Genomic DNA, 19,337 nt, shown 5'->3' with positions numbered 1-19,337 from the left:
GCTCATACATTGTCAGTAAGACATTACATGTAAAAAATATTCTGACCAACGAGCGTAAGCTGTGCCTCCACTGGGTGGCATTTTGAATGGTCAGTGACATAAGTAAGTACTTGCAACTTTCCCCCACTCATCCTAATCAATCAGGTCACAGTTCATAGACACTCATCCTAAGAGGGGGCTTAGAGCGGCAAGAACAAAAATAACAGCGGCGGTTGGCAACCCCCCTGCTAGCTGACAGGAGTGCAGGGGGAAATCCACAGTTAAAGCACCCACTTTAAACCCTAGAGGAGACACAACACTGTCTGACGTACTGTACAGTACAACACACGGGGGAACAGAGTGCATTGTCTTGTCAAGGATTTACTGAAAGCTGCTGCAGTTGGGTTCCAAGTAAGCTTAAAGAGGACAGTAGGGATCTGGGTGACATAGTGAGTAGTTGATGGGGTGAGGAGGTAAAGGGGGGGGGGGGTATCAGGTGAGGATGGGAGTGGAGGATGAGGTGGGCAGGAGTGCCAGGGGGTGGCAGGCAGGTCTGGTTGACAGATGCTTCCACCAAGAAAGTCCCTAACAGGATGACGCTGGGGCTGTAGGGCCCATGGGGTAAAGACGGATTATGTCTGAGCAGTAGATAAACAGATTATTCCCGAAACAGTGTCTGCTTTTTTAACCCTGTCCCTCTTGTCGCACTTCGAGCGAGTCCACTATCCCTAGTTGGACCCAGAGAGCTTGCCTAGTTCCATGCCATGTCTATCAGATGCCACCCTCAAATTCTCACTATCTGCCGGGAAGCAAGTCAAAGCCTTAGCCTAAATGACCAGCCTCCTACATGCGGAATCGATAGACACCCTGATACTAAATGATCCCAAGGACTGTATTAGCACCACATGAGATAAACTCCGCACCTGGATTTTTTTCTTATTCTAACTTTGCAAACAAAACGGTTCCGTTATGCCTTGGAAATGTGGACTCGTTATTACGCTGTTCCTGGTCCTCTTCACTCTCCACGCCACTGCAATTAAAGGTAAGCTTCCAGCTCCATTTTAGTTCACAGAGCCATAAACCTTAAGTACCTGAAGGGCACTACACTTAATCCGTTTTTATGGGATCTCGCTGCTTTAGATATCAAATGTTACACCCCTTATACAGTGGGTTAAATCATTTCAGTTTCATAGCTAAGACGATTTTACATTTTGGACATTGTGTGTGGAACTTTACAACGGCAATCTGCAAGATTACTTTAAGGGTAATTGGGTGTAACCAAGCATTAGAATGATCCAAAATGAGCTTTCTATCTTTACCACTGGTATATCACTGCTACCATTAAAGCTCTGACACAAGAGGCCTACTGATTACGCTGATTATACTGATTCAACTGCAATATGTTTGCACAAAAGGTTTTGTAAGATACTACTCCCAGCCTTGCGTTTGAAACGCACGTAAGAGATACTGCACCTTGTAAGGAGTGAATATGGCAGCAAGGAAGCCAGAATTTGATGGTGAATATGGCTGGCGTGATAGGAATATGACGGGCAGGATGAGCAGGTTGCATAATGGTGGCATAACAACAGGCCTGTAGTTCTACAATATCTCATAGAGTATCTACTATACATACAGTGCTTCCCATCCTGATACTGGTGAGTTTTCCTAAGAGGTGAGCGTCACAAGCTCTTTGAACTTTTGGCATTGTTTGAACAATTTAGAGCTCATTGTGGTTGCATAACCAGCTGGCACTAACTCGGTGACGTAATAATGGCTTGGAAGATATAACTGTTTCAAGGCTATAGAGACAAAGGGTCAAATTTAACATTAGACAAATGAATGCCTGTTTATTGTAGTTTGATTGTGCCGTGATCACGGTTCTACACCATACCAGCAGAAATGTCTAAATAAGTAGGCTAATAGAGTGTGGACCATGGCGGTATCCATAGCAGTACCCACAACTTGATATCCACACAAAGTGCTCAGTATTTTTTGTTGTTATATCAAAAGAAGACAGATGTTTTCTTGTAGTATTAAAGACACACACGCGCAGGACGAAAGGCTGTTTCAAGGTCTTAAAGAATTACTCAAACTGTAAATATTTGCAATGAAAGGAAGTGACTCAATTTGGAATATCCACCCATGACCATGAAGTAACAATCATTTTCCGAATCATGTTGATCCTCAATTTCATGGATCTTTCCTGTCTGTGTACGACATGGAAATCTACTGGCAACATTTAAATTAAGACTGCGGTGGTCTCTGTTTCCTTGGTGATGAGTGCAAATCTGAAAAGGCTACATTCTTTCATGGTTAGGGGATGTAAACATAACTCAGCTAGCACATTTAGTTCCTTTGAAGTTGTGGAAATGTATGTTTTTGGTTTCACATTGGTTGTGGGAATGAAGCCATAGGTTTCCTGACTGGTAAAACTGAACGTTTTTTAAACGTTCTGAGAACAATAGTGAACATTTTGCCTGTTCTGGGAAGCCTATTTTTAGGTGGCAGAGACTTTCTGAGAAGCTTTTAGTCTGGTTCCTTGAAGGTTTTCCTGGGAGGTTTTATTAACACTCCGAGAACGGAAATTATAGGTTATTTTGAGTTTTTTTGATAACTTCCTTAAAACTTTCACGGAATGCTTCATTAAGAGTTGTAATAACACTGCTAGCTTATTTGGGGAATTTGAATTCCAAGCACATATGGAAATGAATTTCCTTAGGCATTAATGCAATCACATTTTTGTTTGTTATTGTGATCCGGTATGAGTGAGATTCAAACCTATAATCTTCTGTTCTCTAGAACGGAACGGATATGTTTTTAAATAATATTTCTAGAACATTCCATGAACTTTAACAAAGTTTTCCTGCGGTTTTTATGGAATGTTTTCTTAATGTCCTCAGGAACAATTTGAGAACGCTTCTTTGAAAGAACCATGAGGAAATCTGTATGAAAATGTCATGGTGAAGTACTGAAATTCCTACAGAAGAACGTTGTTTCTTAACATTTTTGGAACAATTTGAGAACATTACTTTAAATAAAACCATGAGCAAACCGGTAGGAAACATTATGCTGAAGTACTGAATTTTTTTTAAGTTCCTTAAATGTGCTGAGAATGTCCAAAGCCAAGCAACTATCCTGCACCATTCCCACGCTCTGACCAAACTCTAAGAAACATACGGTTCTCAGAACGCTTTGTGCTAGCTGGGATACTTTCTGCTGATAAGTTGAGAATTTCCCTCCCGCCACTACAGTAGAATTCTTCTCTCTCACAGCTGAGAGATCAGTCAATTATGTAATTGTATCACAAATAGAAGCCAGAGACATGGTTGAATATTGTATGCATTGATATAACAGAACTATTTCAGGATAGCCATGAGAGAAAATGTTGCTTTTCAACACAGGCTTTTCAAACATCGTACAGTACATTATACAATTTGACACATCTTGTAAATATCATGTTTTGAATGTATTTTTCCTTTTATCTTGTCTTTGCAGAGAGGAATAATCGGGGCTCTTTGCAGAGAGGAGTAATCGGGACAGAAACAGAAGCCATCAATTCAATGCACTTGGTTGAACTTCTGAAAACGACCAAACAAAACGTTAATGTCAGAACGGTATTTGACCTGGAAAAGCATCGGAGGAAGCGGTCCGCAGTCTTTCACTCTGGAGTGAGAGTCTGTCCTCAGGAGACCATCAATGAGGTCATTGCCAGCCATCAAGCCTACTACAGGCTCAGAGGTATGGGCCTCCCGTTCATTACAGACAATCATTACAGTTATGTCATCAAATGCTATCATGTTGGCTATTGCCGGGTGATATGTTTAGTATCCAGCTCTTCTGCCCCAGAGGGCATGAGTTGAGGCTCTGCCTGCTGCGTGGTGAGTATAAAGCCTATACTCAAACTAAATCGTGAAGGTTGTGGTATGCACCAGTGATAAACGTCTCAATTAGTATAGATTGTGGACCATAGCAGTGCCCAGCAATACCTACAACTTGATATCCAGGTGTGCACCAGAGAGAACATGTTGATAAGTCTACAGTCTACAGTAGACAGTGAGGAGAACTGAAGACTGGGCAGCAGAATAACAACAAAGTAATCCAGGGAGAAAACTCACAGGTTCACCCTGAGGCAGCATGCAATACAAAAGCAGTGCACTATATAGGCAATAGGTTGCCATTTGGGACTTATTCGCTGCCTTTTAAAAACATAAAAGCACACCTTTGGGAATAGGAATTCCATTTTTCCCCCAGAGGTTTTGTAAAGATGATAAAAGAGCAGACTTTTATCTTTTCACCAGACATAAGACTTTGTGTCTACTCTACAACTCTTTTCGTGCTGAGAGTCTCAAAATAGGTGGATTGAAGGATAAGAACAAACTGAATGATTGCAGCAATAGCCTTGAGTTCATTTCGCATTTGAAAGGGTAACCAATCCGATAGCGCTGGGCCATCCTGAGGGGAGGATGGAGGATGGAGTGGGGAACTTGGCTAAGGACAGGTCAGGGGAAAAAAATCTGAATTTAGTCGTTCATCATGAGAACCATCGGTGTGTTCTCTTGACAAGATAAAGCCGCCGTTCTCCCAGCTTTTATCTCACTACTGTTGAACCCTCATGTATCTGAAAACAATCTGCTTTGTTTAGAGTTATTTTTCCTTTGAGACATCTCTATCACCCCCCAAATGGCACCCTATTCCCTTTATAGTGTACTACTTTTCTTGACCAGGGCCAATAGGGCTGTGGTCAAAAGTGGTGCACAATATAGGGAATAGGGTGCCATTTGGGATGTACACTTGGACTTTATGTGGATCTCTATCTATTGGTAGAGGTGCTGAGGATCTTTCATTCTCACCGGAAGACTGTTCTGTCTTTGGTCAGTTTGTCAGGAGGCTGTGTGGGAGGCCTTCCGAATCTTCTTTGACAGGATCCCTGTCACTACAGAGTACACAACATGGGTTCACACATGTCAACACGAGTCTCTGTGTCTCGCCGACCTGGCCACTAACTTCAGCAACTCAGAGGAGCACATGAGTATGGTGTACAGGGTGAGGAACCAACAACACACACCTTCCTTTTATGTTTTGTAGCAGTGAGACCAATAATGACTTTAATTATTTGAATGAGCATATGCACGTCGTTACTGAGGGTAAAACAATTTTCAATGGCAATAGCCAATGGGTGAATTTATGATATCATGTGAAATCCATTTATTTTAGTACATTTCCTCAGGAAACAACAGCATTGTTTTTTGCACAATAGCCACAGGGAAAGTAATTGTAGGAACTCGTCTTTCCTCTCAGTATTAATTACATATCAGTCTCTTGAGTGAAGGGGAAACATATCCTTGTTATATTGCTCCCATTAATACACAAAACAGCATCATATTAATCTCTAGTCTAGTCAATTTGGTTCATTTACATCTATAAGAGTTTATAAAATGCATGTATATTTGCAGACAGCACTCCCAAGTTTCAGTGATACTTTATATGCTACACAGTTTTGATGTATTATGTTATTGGTTTAAAGTCCAGATGATGTGTATGACTGATGTGGTGATGTGATTTTTCTACTTTCGTAGAGGATGAATCTGCGAGACGAGAGGCAGTCGACTGGGTAAGGCTTAGAGACAAGGCAGTATGCCGCCTGCTGTCTGCTGATAGATGTCAACGGTGCTTCTTTCTCACACACACTGCAGCCCTCTTGAGTCCGGCTTTGAATTTGACCTGCCATATAATTCCAGCACTCCATGTGGTCCATGGGCCAGGGGGGGGTTGGTCAGGCTCACTTGGGGTGACGATGTCTAATAGGGATTCTCCTGGAGGTTTATGTCCCTAGAGTTGGAAAATGTGTGATAGCATTGCAGCAATGAGAGCTTTCTGCGTGCTTTCTTCAGCTTTCTTCACATTTCCCATATGGATTTAACCCTATGACAAACAATGTCAACAAGTTATTGCTCACGTATACCCCATAATTAAATTGAAGGTTTATATACATATCATAATAAAACGTTTTATTTTTGGGAATTCAGGGGTGAATTGGGTGGGGGTAGGGTGGGGGCTTACATTTTTCAATTGTGATAAAGGGGGCCCTGGAGGAAAAAGGTTGGGAACCTAGAGTACATATCCGAATGACCTGTATAAATTGCTTTAAAAAGGACACCTTGATACATTGTTACTTTGTTGTTATATAACCAACTTTGAAAGCACCACCTACAACTATTGTTTAAAAATAGGCCCTATTGTGCCATTGACATTAGAATGTCGGAAGCTTGTCCATAGAGTTATATTATTTATAATTTGAAAGGTAATTTCATCACCTTTTAGAAACACTTGGCAACATAGTTTAAAATGTATCAGGGTTTCTTTTTTTAAAGCAATTTATACAGGTAATTCAGATATGTACCCTAGAGGTCAAAGTCCATATCACGTGACATAATTACCATAAATGACCAAGTATTTGCCCAGGTTGTTACTATATGCTGTACATTACATCTGCTTTGGTATACTGTACATGTGCATGCACTCTTGTATGGTGCTGCTGGTTGAAGACCATTGTATTCTTAAAACAGGTGGAGAGCTTGTGCATTGCCATGGTAATTATCTTGTAAAGTAATTGGGGGATAAGTGCTTGTTGTCAAATGCTGTTTTTCACAAACCATTAGCTTAAACACTCACAGCTGGGCTATTATGGACAAACATTCATCATTCATTATTCGTATGATCTACTCTTTCACCTGCAGAGCAGAAGCAGCCGCAACCATAGCAGCACCAGAGGTCACTGAGATAGCAGGTATGGCAAGACACTTTATCAAAAGGCACATATCAATAGTTAATCAATGATTTTATAAATCTGAATATACAGTATGTTTGTCTTGCATATAGTATAATTAGATTGTAATGATCTGTTTAGGGGACAACCAAAACAGCTTAAATGAACAGATTTGTATTCCTGCACAAACGTTTCGGGTATGAGCCCTTCTTCATGACATCAATGATCCGTTTAGGTCCAGAAGAGACCCAGACTGCTGCACCAGAACCACCCACTCCCGTGACCAGTGATTCCAGTGTCCCTGATGCTCCTGATGATACAGTTGAAGTAGAAGAAGAAACCGCTGCTGAGGAGGTAAACGCCATTGACAGTACCTTCAGAAAGTATTCACACCCCTTGACTTTTTCCGCATGTTGTATGTACCCTAGAAAGACTCACAGCTGTTATTGCTGCCAAAGATGATTCTAACATGTATTGACTCAGGGGTGTGAATCGTTCTGGGTAAGTCTAAGAGTATTGCACATCTGGATTGTACAATATTTGCACATTATTCTTCAAGCTCTGTCAAGTTGGTTGTTGATCATTGCTAGACAGCCGTTTTCAAATCTTGCCAGCGGGAAAGTATTCAGACACCTTGAATTGTTCCACATTTTGTTAAGCCTTATTTCATTTTTTTTGCAAATGTATAAAATATCAAAAACAGATATACCTTATTTATATAAGTATTTAGACCCTTCACTATGAGACTCGCAATTTAGCTCAGGTGCATGCTGTTTCCATTGATCATCCTTGAGATGTTTCTACATCTTGATTGGAGTCCACCTGTGATAAATTCAATTGATTGGACATGATTTGGAAAGGCACACACCTGTCTATATAAGGTCTCACAGTTGACTTTGCACGTCAGAGCAAAAACCAAGCCATGAGGACAAAGGAATTGTCTGTAGAGCTCTGAGACAGGCTTGTGTCGAGGCACAGATCTGGGGAAGGGTATCAAAACCTGTCTGCAGCATTGAAGGTCCCCAAGAACACAGTGGCCTCCATCATTCTTAAATGGAAGACATTTGGAACCACTAAGACTCTTCCTAGAGCTGGCCAAACTGAATAATCGTGGAAGAAGGGCCTTGGTCAGGGAGGTGACCAAGAACTCGTTGGTCACTCTGACAGAGCTCTCGAGGTCTTCTGTGGAGATGGGAGAACCTTCCAGAAAGACAACCATCTCTGCAGTGCTCCACCAATCAGGCCTTATGGTAGAGTGGCCAGATGGAAGCCACTCCTCAGTAAAAAGGCAGATGACAGCCTGCTTGGAGTTTGCCAAAAGGCATCTAACGACTCTCAGACCATGAGTAACAAGATTATCTGGTCTGATGAAACCAATATTGAACTCTTTGACCTGAATGCCAAGCATCACATCTGGAGAAAACCTGGCACCATCCCTACGGTGGCAGCATCATGCTGTGGGGATGTTTTTCAGGGACTGGAAGAATTGTCAGAATCGAGGCAAAGATGAACGGAGCAAAGTACAAAGAGATCCTTGATGAAAACCTGCTACAGAGCGCTCAGGACCTCAGACTGGGGCGAAGGTTCATCTTCCAACAGGACACAGACCCTAAGCACACAGACAGGACAATGCAAGAGTGGCTTTGGGACAAGTCTTTGAATGTCCTTGAATGGCCCAGCCAGAGCCCGGACTTGAACCCGATTTAATATCTCTGGAGAGACCTGAAAATAGCTGTGCAGCAACGCTCCCTATCCAACCCTGACAGCGATTGAGAGAATCTGCAGAGAAGCATGCGAGAAACTCCCAAAATACAGGTGTGCCAAGCTTGTAGCGTCATACCTAAGAAGACTTGATGCTGTAATCGCTGCCAAAAGTGCTTCAACAAAGTACTGAGTAAAAGGCCTGAATACTTATGTAAATGTAATATTTCAGTTCTTTCTTTTTTTTAAATAGCTGTGCAAACATTTATAAAAATCAGTTTTTGCTTCATCATTATGGGGAATTGTGTGTAGATGGTAAGAAAAATATTGAATCCATTTTGAATTCAAGCTGTAACACAACAAAATGTGTAATAAGTTAAGGGGTATCAATAATTTCTGAAGGCACTGTAGCTTAGGCTAGATGTTAAGATTGCTAACAGCTTGCAGATTGAAAGGAAAGCTGACAGAATGTTTGCTTGTGGTTGCCCAGCCCAGCTGTTGCCTTGTATGTCTCAGACAGAGAGGGTGAGCTGATAACATTTAGCCATATGGTCTAAAAGCTATCATCAAATACATTATCTAACTGCTGTTCCTATTCATTAGGGCAAACCATTGTAGTGAAGTAATATGTATCATATGCATTTTATATACAGTATACCTTACATATGACCCATCATAAGACTAATATGCAATTAATATGATCAAAGTCTACTAAAACGAAATACCTGACTACATAAAGATGATTTCGCTTTCTTTGCAAGAGACTATAGTTGGATTACAGTAATAAGCCATCGAGAAATGTCTGAGAATTGCCTAAGGCAGATATTTCATGACATTGTAAAACAATGAAATCCCACACAAGGCATAAAGCTTAAGTTACAAAACATTAACAAGCACTACAAGGAATTATTCTAGGCATAAAGATGTCAGAGTTACAAAGCAAAGCATGAACAAAACAGGTCTACTCAGGCAGAAGGCCGAGCAGCCTACAAGAGAAACATGTCCAAACAACCTTTCTGTAGAGTGGATAACAGAAGCAAGTGAGAGAAGTAAGTACTTCCATTCCATTTATACCAGATCTGAATTATCTGTGTTGAAAATATGTTTTTTTGACAACCACAGACCAAACCAAAATGAATAAAAATAAGATATCCAATCAGATCGAACCAGCCAACATCCTCTAGGAAGGCGGTCACATCTATGTTTGATGACCTGAGGGGGAGGGCTGGGTATACTAGAGAGAAGACATCATTCCTGAGAGATCCTTGCATACAGTGTCGTCAGAGTTCACTCTGACCATCTAGACTTACTACAGAGATCATACATCCACGTAGATAGCATCAGTGTTCTCTTCAGGGTACAAGTTTCAGATAGAGACCAAACAAGCATCACTAACACACATTTCAATAGTTTATCCGCTGCATACTGTGTCACAGAGAGAGAGAAAGGCATTTTGGCCTCTTGATGGGGAAAGGATTGACTGGTCCTTGAGAATGTTCCTTGTGTTCCTGGGCCATTTGCCATGCAGACCCAGAGGTTACAGAGAGCACATACAGTATGTTAGGGCCGAGCCTACACCATAGCATAACGTTTTGCAAGGGAAAACTAAAATGGGTATTTCTTAAGTTCAGGTTGTCCCTCCCTATTTCAGTCTGTTTTCTTTCCTTTTGATGCTTAATGAATAGGACTTTTGGTACCTAATCAATAGGGCTCTTTTGGTACCTAATCAATAGGGCTCTTTTGGTACCTAATGAATAGGGCCCTGTTTTCTTCCACTGTTTGTAGGACTCTGAGCTGCCCAACATTGTTCCGGAGAACCATGTGGAGGAGATAGTGGAGTTCAGCATTGACCTGGTGGACCCAGGCTACAGGGAACTACTGGACGACCCTGACTCCCCCCAATATGTTGACCTCTCTCAACACCTGCAAGACCAGGTGAGATAATAACCATTGCTGTCATTGTCAAGCCAAATAGAATGGAAATGAGTGACAAGGAGTTGGCATGATGGGGCAAACGGACTGACACTCAGGCTAGTCGAGATACTGCACAGTAGATGGAAAGACTTATGGGAGGCCAGGCTCTGTAGTCTGTATACCCTCTTTATGTCCATCAGTAATGTAAATGTCCCTAAGACCAATGGGCTATCCCATTGAGGTACAGTTTATTTGGTGTCTTGATGGGTTTTTTAAAAACATGTTTTTAATGTATGCACAGTGCCGCAAACAACATTTTCCATTGGAAATAAAGTCATTATCTTATCAGTGTCACACGATCAACTAACAGATACAGGGACCTGATGCAGTAGAGTGTGATCTGTGACACGTTGCTACAAGTGCTCCTGTCCTCATGGGTTGTGGCCCTCTGAAGGGGTTCATGGTTAAAAATAATTATAGAATGCCACAGGATCATGAGTCAGAAGCAAAGAAAGCAGATTACTGAGTTGCAATTAATGGATTCTCAACCTGAATACACCATGGTTCAGTCCCGATCTCCACCCTTCTCCCGAAATATGCACTTGCACATTTTCTCCCATTGGATGTTACAATGGCGGAAATTCATTGGACTCTCAAAGCTGGGCACAGACGTCAATTCAACGTCTATTCCACGTTCGTTCAAAGAAATTTCATTGAAATGACGTGGAAACAACATTGATTCAACCAGTGTGTGCCCAGTGGCAAGTGTCTGCTAAATGTGAGTAACTAAAGGTAGAGATATATGAGTGTAAGTGTCCCGTTCATACATTCCTGACTTACAGTACTTTAGATATCCTCAGATTACATTATGAGAGCTGGTAACCAGTAACATTTGTGCCAACAGAAAATGGCATCATATTTGATTCTGTAATAAACAAGTTTAATTTAGTCCATCTTCTTTTTCAACAGATGCTCCATGTTTTTGACAAGCTCCCAGGATTTAAAGAGATCAGTGTTTTGGGAATCAGGTAAGTCTGTGGCAGACATGAATAATCACATCTGGTGCCTTCGAGCTTAATTCCAACATTTTGGAGAGCTAATGAAAAAAGCAATAGATTAGGTGAGACAGATGAAAGCCAGGTGAAAGCTGGTAGCTCCACCAGTAGAAGTGAAGCACAGCCTCTCACTGCGCTGAGAAATTCCTCTCAGACTCAATTTATTTTAATCGGACCTTTAACTACGTGTTGATTTGGAATGGACTCTGGATTCATTTGAACACATAACAAGTCCATTCCCACCTAGCTGAAATGCAGTCAAATGCCAGGAACAGAAAATATTTTAGTGCCATCCAGCCATTCTGTCATGCTACAGGTTGTGGTCTTGGCTATGCTGACTGTAATAAGAGTTCTTTAGTCATTAGTGTGAACGACATGCATGCCAAAAATACATCTTTCCTTTGAAGGTCATTATATCTTTAAAGGTCATTATATCTTTACATTCAAATACAAAAGAATACATGTCACGAGTGAAAAGCACATGTTTGTGATGACACCCGACCAGCAATGAAGGACGTTTTATTTCCTTTGTAGATGATTAATCATTATATCTCATACTAATGGCTGAGAAGTCATTACATCACATACTAACGGCTGACAAGTCAATATATCACATACTAATGTCTGTCCTCTTTTCTTCCCTCTCTCCAAATCTTAGCGAGGCCCATGAGAGTGAAGGGTAATTTAATTACTGTGATGAGAGCCATCTTGAGTGGTAGCTGCAGTTTCCCTCTGTGTCTGTGCTTGTCCCTGCCAGTCTGCTGCTTCGCTCAGTGTGTATCTGGATCTATCACAGGACCCAGGGAGAGAGGGATCAGATAACCTGAGAGTAAATCCATTTCAATTCAATCACTTTTTGACAGCATCCCTTTTGATTTAAACCAAAACTTTCTGTACATGTTTGTCCATGGAAGAAGTGGTCAGAAAGTGACTTTTTGGACCCGAATGCCAAAACATTCAGGAGATAAAGGTGCTCAAAGGTGACCCCTTTTTCATACCCCACCATACCACGAGACGTCCATGTCTTCGTCACATCTTCAACCTATGGTTGAGTTTCTTTTTATAAAAAACATTATCTAAAAATGGATAAACTCACGATTTTTTTTGGTGGGTGGACCAAGGGCCATCTTTGTGGTTGTAATTAGAACCACAAAGAAGTAATTAGAAGCATGTTGTGTCTCAACCGATGGCGGGCACAACACAAAAACCTCAGATGATGTAAAATAGGGTCTAAGCTACAACATATGTGAATATGAAATAAATAATATCAGCTTTAACATTGCAGATAGATTGTGGCTTCTATCAATGTAACTGTCTGCATAATTTCCAATCACCCATATATATTATTTTGAAAAAAAGAATTATCCAAAATTATTCTTATTTTAAATCAATAAATAATACAATGGTTTAACAACCCTGTTCGTAAGCTTTCTAATGATGTCAACCTCAACCATTTATATTGTCCAGTAATGAAGACATGAATGTCTCATGCTATGGTGGGGTATGCAAAATAGGTCAACTTTCAGCATCTTTAGCGCCTGAATGTTTTGCCATTCAAGTCCAAAAAGTCACTTTCTGAGCACTTCTACGAATCACAAATATGTACGGAAGGTTTCGTTCAAATCAAAAAGGACTGCTTTAAAAAAGTGATTGAATTCAAATGGATTTTCCCCTAAACAAACAGCAACTCGGCAATAGAGATTAATAGAGAGTGATGGCGTCTTTTTGTAGGCACCAACTCACCAACAAAGCCTATGTCAAAATATAGTTTTTTTTTTATAAAGACCGAAAATAAGGTCTGTGGTAAACATAAGTTTAGGAGATCATATATACGTTTTGTTCTATGCTATAATCTTCATCAGCTTACATCAGTTTTTGTGAATTTTGAAGAATTTGTGAACTTTTTTAAAGTAATAGACTAAGGCTTCATAATTCATAAAGGTCATGTTAACTGACTGATGTTATCTCGTAGAACAAAACATATAAGATCTCAGAAGCCTGTGTTAACCTCAGACCTTATTTTTGGCATTTATTCCAAAACTCTATTCTTTCTGCCCATTAGGAATGGCTGAACGAACCAGAGGTAAATCATTTCTGGTTTTTAGGACTACAAGCTGGCGAGCTCTATTACTCGGCTGTTTGTGCACTGCAGCCATGATGGGTCAATACATCAACCAGGGACATTGTTGAGAAATGGCGACCAAAGTCAGCTGAAACTGGGACTCATTTTTCTCCCCTTCTGTAGCTCATTTATACTTTGTGATTTTGGCAACAAGGCCCTCTATCTACTTCCCCAGAATCAGATGAACTCGTGGGTACCATTTTTATGTCTCTGTGTCCAGTATGAAGGAAGTTAGAGGTACTGCATTAGCACATTGACTGGAAGTCCATGGGTATCTGCTAGCATGCTAGTAGCATACCAGTAGATTTCCAGTCCTTGAGCTAATGCTAGTTAGCAATTTCTCAAGCGCTACTTCCTTCAAACTGCATGAAAACATTAAAATTATATCCACGAGTTCATCTGACTCTGGGGAAGTAGATAGAGGGCCTCGTTGCCAAAATCACAAAGTATCCCTTTTGGGTTAACAAGGTTTTCATAGGCTTTTTCATCTTAGGATGGAAGGCATGTAAGTAGTACAATACAAAGCCCTGTGTGAATAGAATAATTGCAGAGTTGCTCCCTCCCTAATTTGCGGGCCCTGTGGTGGCCAGTGCTGTCACATGCAATAATATCCATGCCAGTTAGTGGCTCGAGCCCGCTTCACTAATCTGATAAAGGATTACACAACTCATTCGACCTTGGCATCTTCACTGTTCACAAAAACAAAAAGGAAAGAAATTGATGTATCAACATTGATGTATCATTGCTATTAATCCCATTGAACTAATATGTTTACCCTCCAGCTTCCGCATTGACAGAGCTGAATATTGCTAAATTTTTGATAGTGTCATTCAAATCTGCAAGAAAAAAGTGGTTGATTTCCATGCTCTGCATTTCAAGTACACTACTTTTCAATTGATCTTGTATCTTGACTCTCCAATTCTTAAACCTACCAGGGGATTGCTTTGTTTTTAGTTGATTTAGTTAATTGCTTAAAGTGTATATAGATCTGTATAATACAGTAATCACTAACTACTCTTATTTTCTCTCATACAATATATTCTTCTTTTTCAGACCTGGAGGAGTGACAGTGCACTATTCTCTGGTCTTTCAGACAATTTCAGAGGATGACACAGGGACTCCAGTGTCAGCTGTGCCCAACCTGCGGGAAATGGTGGCCAAGGCTTTGAGTGAAGAGGCCTCTCTGCCAGTGGATCTACAGTCATTAAACTTTGAACCAGGTAGCCAAATCACTGTGAATAAGTTGTTATATTTGTGAAATACATGTTTTGCATCGTTGTTGTACGTCTTTCCACAGTAAAAGGGATTCCACCAACTACAACACCAGTTGAGGAAGCTGTTGAGGAAACGATTGAAGATGTAAGTACTGGCTTATTAATCTAGACTAATGGTAAAATACCATACTTTGCATCAACATGCCTTTTTTTTGTCTGTTTCATCAACAGTCGTTTGAGCCAGCTTTCCACAACGATCTGGACATATCCACAGATGAGCCAGAGATTGCCATGGAGAAGCCTCGTCTGGATGTTCCACTTGGCCCTGTGGAAAAGGAAAATGCGCTCATCACCTTCCTGGACTCTACAGATATTCCAGAAAAACAAGAAGAAGCAGCACCACCAGAGAGGGGAGATGTGCCCTACATCTACAAGGACACTAGTGATGAATTAGTGGAGAGTGAATCTGAAGCAACAACTGAACCAGAGGAAGAGGTGCCATTTATCACACACATGATTGAAACCATTCAAGCCATTGATGAGGGAACTGGTGAGCTTGTAAGAGACTATTTCCCAACCTCTCCTGCTGAGGAATACCCTGAGCCACCTTTTGGTAATTTAGTCCCTACTAATGGGTACCCTGTTTTGCCCCATGAGGATTTGGATATTACCTCTGCCCATGAAATAAAAAATATAGAAACTAATGCTCCAGCTAAACTCCTTCCTAACTTGATATCAGAGGAGGAGGCTGTTGTTGAGAAGGAGGCTGAGCCTACTCCGACCACTCAGATTAAGCTTACCACAGTCATTGCCACTGAGGAAGAGGTATCTAACCCTGAATTACATGTGACGACTCTCTCAGCCATCACAGATCAGCCTGCCACTGAAGCAATAGAGGACTTTGAAGTTGAGGATGATATTATCCATATTCCGATTGAAGGGGAAGACGTTGAGGAACCAGAACCTGAGGAAGAGGTAGTTGGGATCTCGGAACCTGAAAAAGCGATAGTTGTGGAACCAGAGCCCAATGAAGACGTAGTTGAAGATCCAGAACCTGAGGCAGATGTAGATGAGGTCATGGTAGTTAAGATCTTGGAACCTGAGGAAGAAGTAGTTGAGAACTCGGAACCTGAGGAAGAAGTAGTTGAACTAGAACCTGAGGAAGAGATAGTTGAGATCTCGGAACCTGAAAAAGAGGTAGTTGTGGAACCAGAACCTGAGGAAGAGGTATTTGAGGAACCAGAGCCCAATGCAGACTTAGTTGAAGATCCAGAACCTGAGTCAGACGTAGATGAGGTCTTGGTAGTTAAGGTCTTGGAACCTGAGGAAGAAGTAGTTGAGAACTCGGAACCTGAGGAAGAAGTAGCTGAGGAACCAGAACCTGGTGAAAAGGTAAATGAGGTCTCGGAACCTGAAGAAAAGGTAGTTGAGGTCTTGGAACCTGAGGAAGAATTAGTTGAACCAGAACCTGAGGAAGAGGCAGTTGAGGTCTCGGAACCCGAAGAAGAGGTAGTTAAGGCACCAGAACCTGAGGAAGAGGTGGTTGAGGAACCAGAGGAAGAGGTAGTTGAGCTCTTGGAACCTGAGGAAGAGGTAGTTGAGGAACTAGAACCCGAGGAAGCGGTTGTTGAGGAACCAGAGGAAGAGGTAGTTGAGGAACCAGAGGAAGAGGTAGTTGAGGTCTCGGAACCTGAGAAAGAGGTAGAACCAGAACCAGAAACTGAGGAAGAGGCATTTGAGGGACCAGAGCCTGAGGAAGAAGTAACTGAGGAACCAGAACTTGAGGAAGAGGTAGGTGAAGAACCAGTTGAGGAACCAGAACCTGCGGTAGAGGTAGATGAGGTCTTTGTAGTTGAGGTCTTGGAACCTAAGGAAGAAGTAGTTGAGAACTTGGAACCTGAGGAAGAGGTAGCTGAGGAACTAGAACCTGGTGAAAAGGTAGATGAGGTCTCAGAACCTGATGAAGAGGTAGGTGAGGTCTTGGAACCTGAGGAAGAAGTAGTTGACGAACTTGAACCTGGGGAAGGGGTAGTTGAGTTGTCAGAACCTGAGAAAGAGGTACTTGAGGAATTACAAACTGAGGAAGAGGTAGTTGAGGTCTTGGAACCTGAGAAAGAGGTACTTGAGGAAATAGAACCTGATGAAGAGGTAGTTGAAGAACCAAAGGAAGAGGTAGTTGAGTTCTTGGAACCTAAGGAAGACGTAGTTGAGGAACTAAAACCTGAGGAAGCGGTAGTTGAGGAACCAAAGCCTGAGGAAGAGGTAGTTGAAGAACCAGAACCTGAAGAAAATGTAATTCAGGTTTCGGAAAATGAGGAAAAAGTAGTTGAGAAAACAGAAGAAGAGGTATTTGAGGAACTAGAATCTGAGGAAGCGGTTGTTGAGGAACTAGAACCTGAGGAAGCGGTTGTTGAGGAACTAGAACCCGAGGAAGAGGTAGTTGAGGAACTAGAACCTGATGAAGAGGTAGTTAAGGAACTAGAGCCTGAGGTAGAGGTAGTTGAGGAACTAGAACCTGATGAAGAGGTAGTTAAGGAACTAGAGCCTGAGGTAGAGGTAGTTGAGGAACCAGACCCAGATGATGAGGTAGTTGCAAAACCAGAACATGAGGAGGAGGTAATTGAGAAATCAGAGCCTGAGGAAGACATAGTTGAGGAACCAGAGCCTGAGGAAGAGATAGTTGACGAACTAAAACCTGAGGAGGAGGTTGTTGAGGAACCGGTAGTTGAGGAACTAGAACCTGCGGAAGAGGTAGTTGAGGAACTAGAACCTGAGGAAGAGGTTGTTGAGGAACCAGAGCCTGAGGAAGAGGTAGTTGAGGTCTCAGAACCTAAGGAAATGGTTGTTGAGAAACCAGAGGAAGCAGTGGTTGAGGAACCAGAAACTGAGGAAGAGGTCATTGAGGTCTTGGAACATGAGGAAAAGGTAGTTGATGAACCAGAGGTTGAGGTTGTTGAAGAACCAGCATATGAGGAAGAGGTAATTGAGGAATCAGAGCCTGAGGAAGACATGGTTGAGGAACCGGAGCCTGAGGAAGCGGTAGTTGAGGAACTAGAACCTGAGGAAGAGGTTGTTGAGGAACTAGAACCCGAGGAAGCGGTAGTTGAGGAACTAGAACCTGAGAAAGTGATAGTTGAGGAATTAGAACCTAAGGAAGTGGTAGTTGAGGACCTAGAACCCGCGGAAGAGGTAGTTGAGGAACTCAAACCTGAGGAAGAGGTAGTTGAGGAACCAGAGCCTGAGGTAGAGGTAGTTGAGGAACCAGACCCAGAGGATGAGGTAGTTGAGGTCTCAGAACCTAAGGAAATGGTTGTTGAGAAACCAGAGGAAGCAGTGGTTGAGGAACCAGAACCTGAGGAAGAGGTAGTTGAAGAACCAGAAACCGAGGAAGAGGTAATTGAGGTCTTGGAACATGAGGAAAAGGTAGTTGATGAACCAGAGGTTGAGGTTGTTGAAGAACCAGCATATGAGGAAGAGGTAATTGAGGAATCAGAGTCTGAGGAAGACATGGTTGAGGAACCGGAGCCTGAGGAAGCGGTAGTTGAGGAACTAGAATCTGAGGAAGAGGTTGTTGAGGAATTGGAACCTGAGGAAGCGGTAGTTGAGGAACTAGAACCAGAAGATGAGGTAGTTGAAGAACCAGAATATGAGGAAGAGGTAGTTGAGGAACCAGAACCTGAGGAAGCGGTAGTTGAGGAACTAGAACCTGAGAAAGCGGTAGTTGAGGAATTAGAACCTAATGAAGTGGTAGTTGAGGACCTAGAACCCGCGGAAGAGGTAGTTGAGGAACTAGAACCTGAGGAAGAGGTAGTTGAGGAACCAGAGCCTGAGGAAGAGGTAGTTGAGGAACCAAAGCCTGAAGAAGAGGTAGTTGATGAACCAGAACCAGAGGATGAGGTAGTTGAAGAACCAGAATATGAGGAAGAGGTAGTTGAGGAACCAGAGCCTGAGGAAGAGGTAGTTGAGGAACCAAAGCCTGAAGAAGAGGTAGTTGAGGAACCAGAACCAGAGGATGAGGTAGTTGAAGAACCAGAATATGAGGAAGAGGTCATTGAGGAAACAGAACCTGAGGAAGAGGTAGTTGAGGTCTTGGAACCTGAAGAAGAGGAAGTTGAAGAACCAATGCCTGAGGAAGAGGAAGTTCAAGAACCGGAGCCTGAGGAAGAGGAAGTTGAAGACCCAGGACCCGAGGAAGAGGTAGTTGAGGTCTCGGAACCTGAGGAAGAGGAAGTAGAAGAACCAATGACTAAAGAAGAGGAAGTTGAAGGACCGGAACCTGAGGAAGAGGAAGTTGAAGATCCAGAACCTGAGGAAGGGGTAGTTGAGGAAACACAGCTTGAGGAAAATATTAGTGAGCCACCAGCTGAAGAAATTAAAATCATCCAACCTGTGGATTCTTTAGAGGACACTCTATTTGGAGAGGAAACCTGGATACCTGATCCTGTTGAAGAGGACAATATTGTCCCAATAGAAGACCAGTCAACTGAGGAGGACATGGAGGAACTATTGCCTGAATACCACGGGTATGAGGACAGCTATCCTGAGGAAGCTGTTGATAATGTGGAAGAAACAGGTGAGTAATGTAG

General features: G+C 42.1%; 1 protein-coding gene across 2 annotated transcripts in view; it reads left to right on the top strand.

The window, feature by feature from the left end:
* The first annotated feature begins 407 nt into the window (after window positions 1–407).
* LOC110522089 (uncharacterized) overlaps window positions 408–19,337 on the top strand; it is a 31,690-nt gene continuing 12,760 nt past the window's right edge. Inside the window, exons 1-12 of one of the 2 annotated variants that reach the window (XM_021600182.3) lie at window positions 408–1,021; window positions 3,475–3,717; window positions 4,856–5,022; window positions 5,556–5,590; window positions 6,717–6,766; window positions 6,981–7,099; window positions 10,232–10,381; window positions 11,330–11,388; window positions 12,074–12,094; window positions 14,591–14,757; window positions 14,835–14,896; window positions 14,983–19,324. In XM_021600182.3, coding sequence (XP_021455857.3) covers window positions 949–1,021; window positions 3,475–3,717; window positions 4,856–5,022; window positions 5,556–5,590; window positions 6,717–6,766; window positions 6,981–7,099; window positions 10,232–10,381; window positions 11,330–11,388; window positions 12,074–12,094; window positions 14,591–14,757; window positions 14,835–14,896; window positions 14,983–19,324 — 5,488 coding nt within the window. In that variant the 5' untranslated portion in view covers window positions 408–948. Of the gene's footprint in view, window positions 1,022–3,443; window positions 3,718–4,855; window positions 5,023–5,555; window positions 5,591–6,716; window positions 6,767–6,980; window positions 7,100–10,231; window positions 10,382–11,329; window positions 11,389–12,073; window positions 12,095–14,590; window positions 14,758–14,834; window positions 14,897–14,982; window positions 19,325–19,337 lie in introns of those variants that run through there. The other variant, XM_090232441.1, reaches the window with a different exon arrangement.

Source organism: Oncorhynchus mykiss, chromosome 4 (assembly GCF_057628025.1).
Source record: "Oncorhynchus mykiss isolate SJ-2025 chromosome 4, ASM5762802v1, whole genome shotgun sequence".
Lineage (NCBI taxonomy): Eukaryota > Metazoa > Chordata > Actinopteri > Salmoniformes > Salmonidae > Oncorhynchus > Oncorhynchus mykiss.
This window is presented reverse-complemented; position numbering and strand designations above follow the sequence as displayed.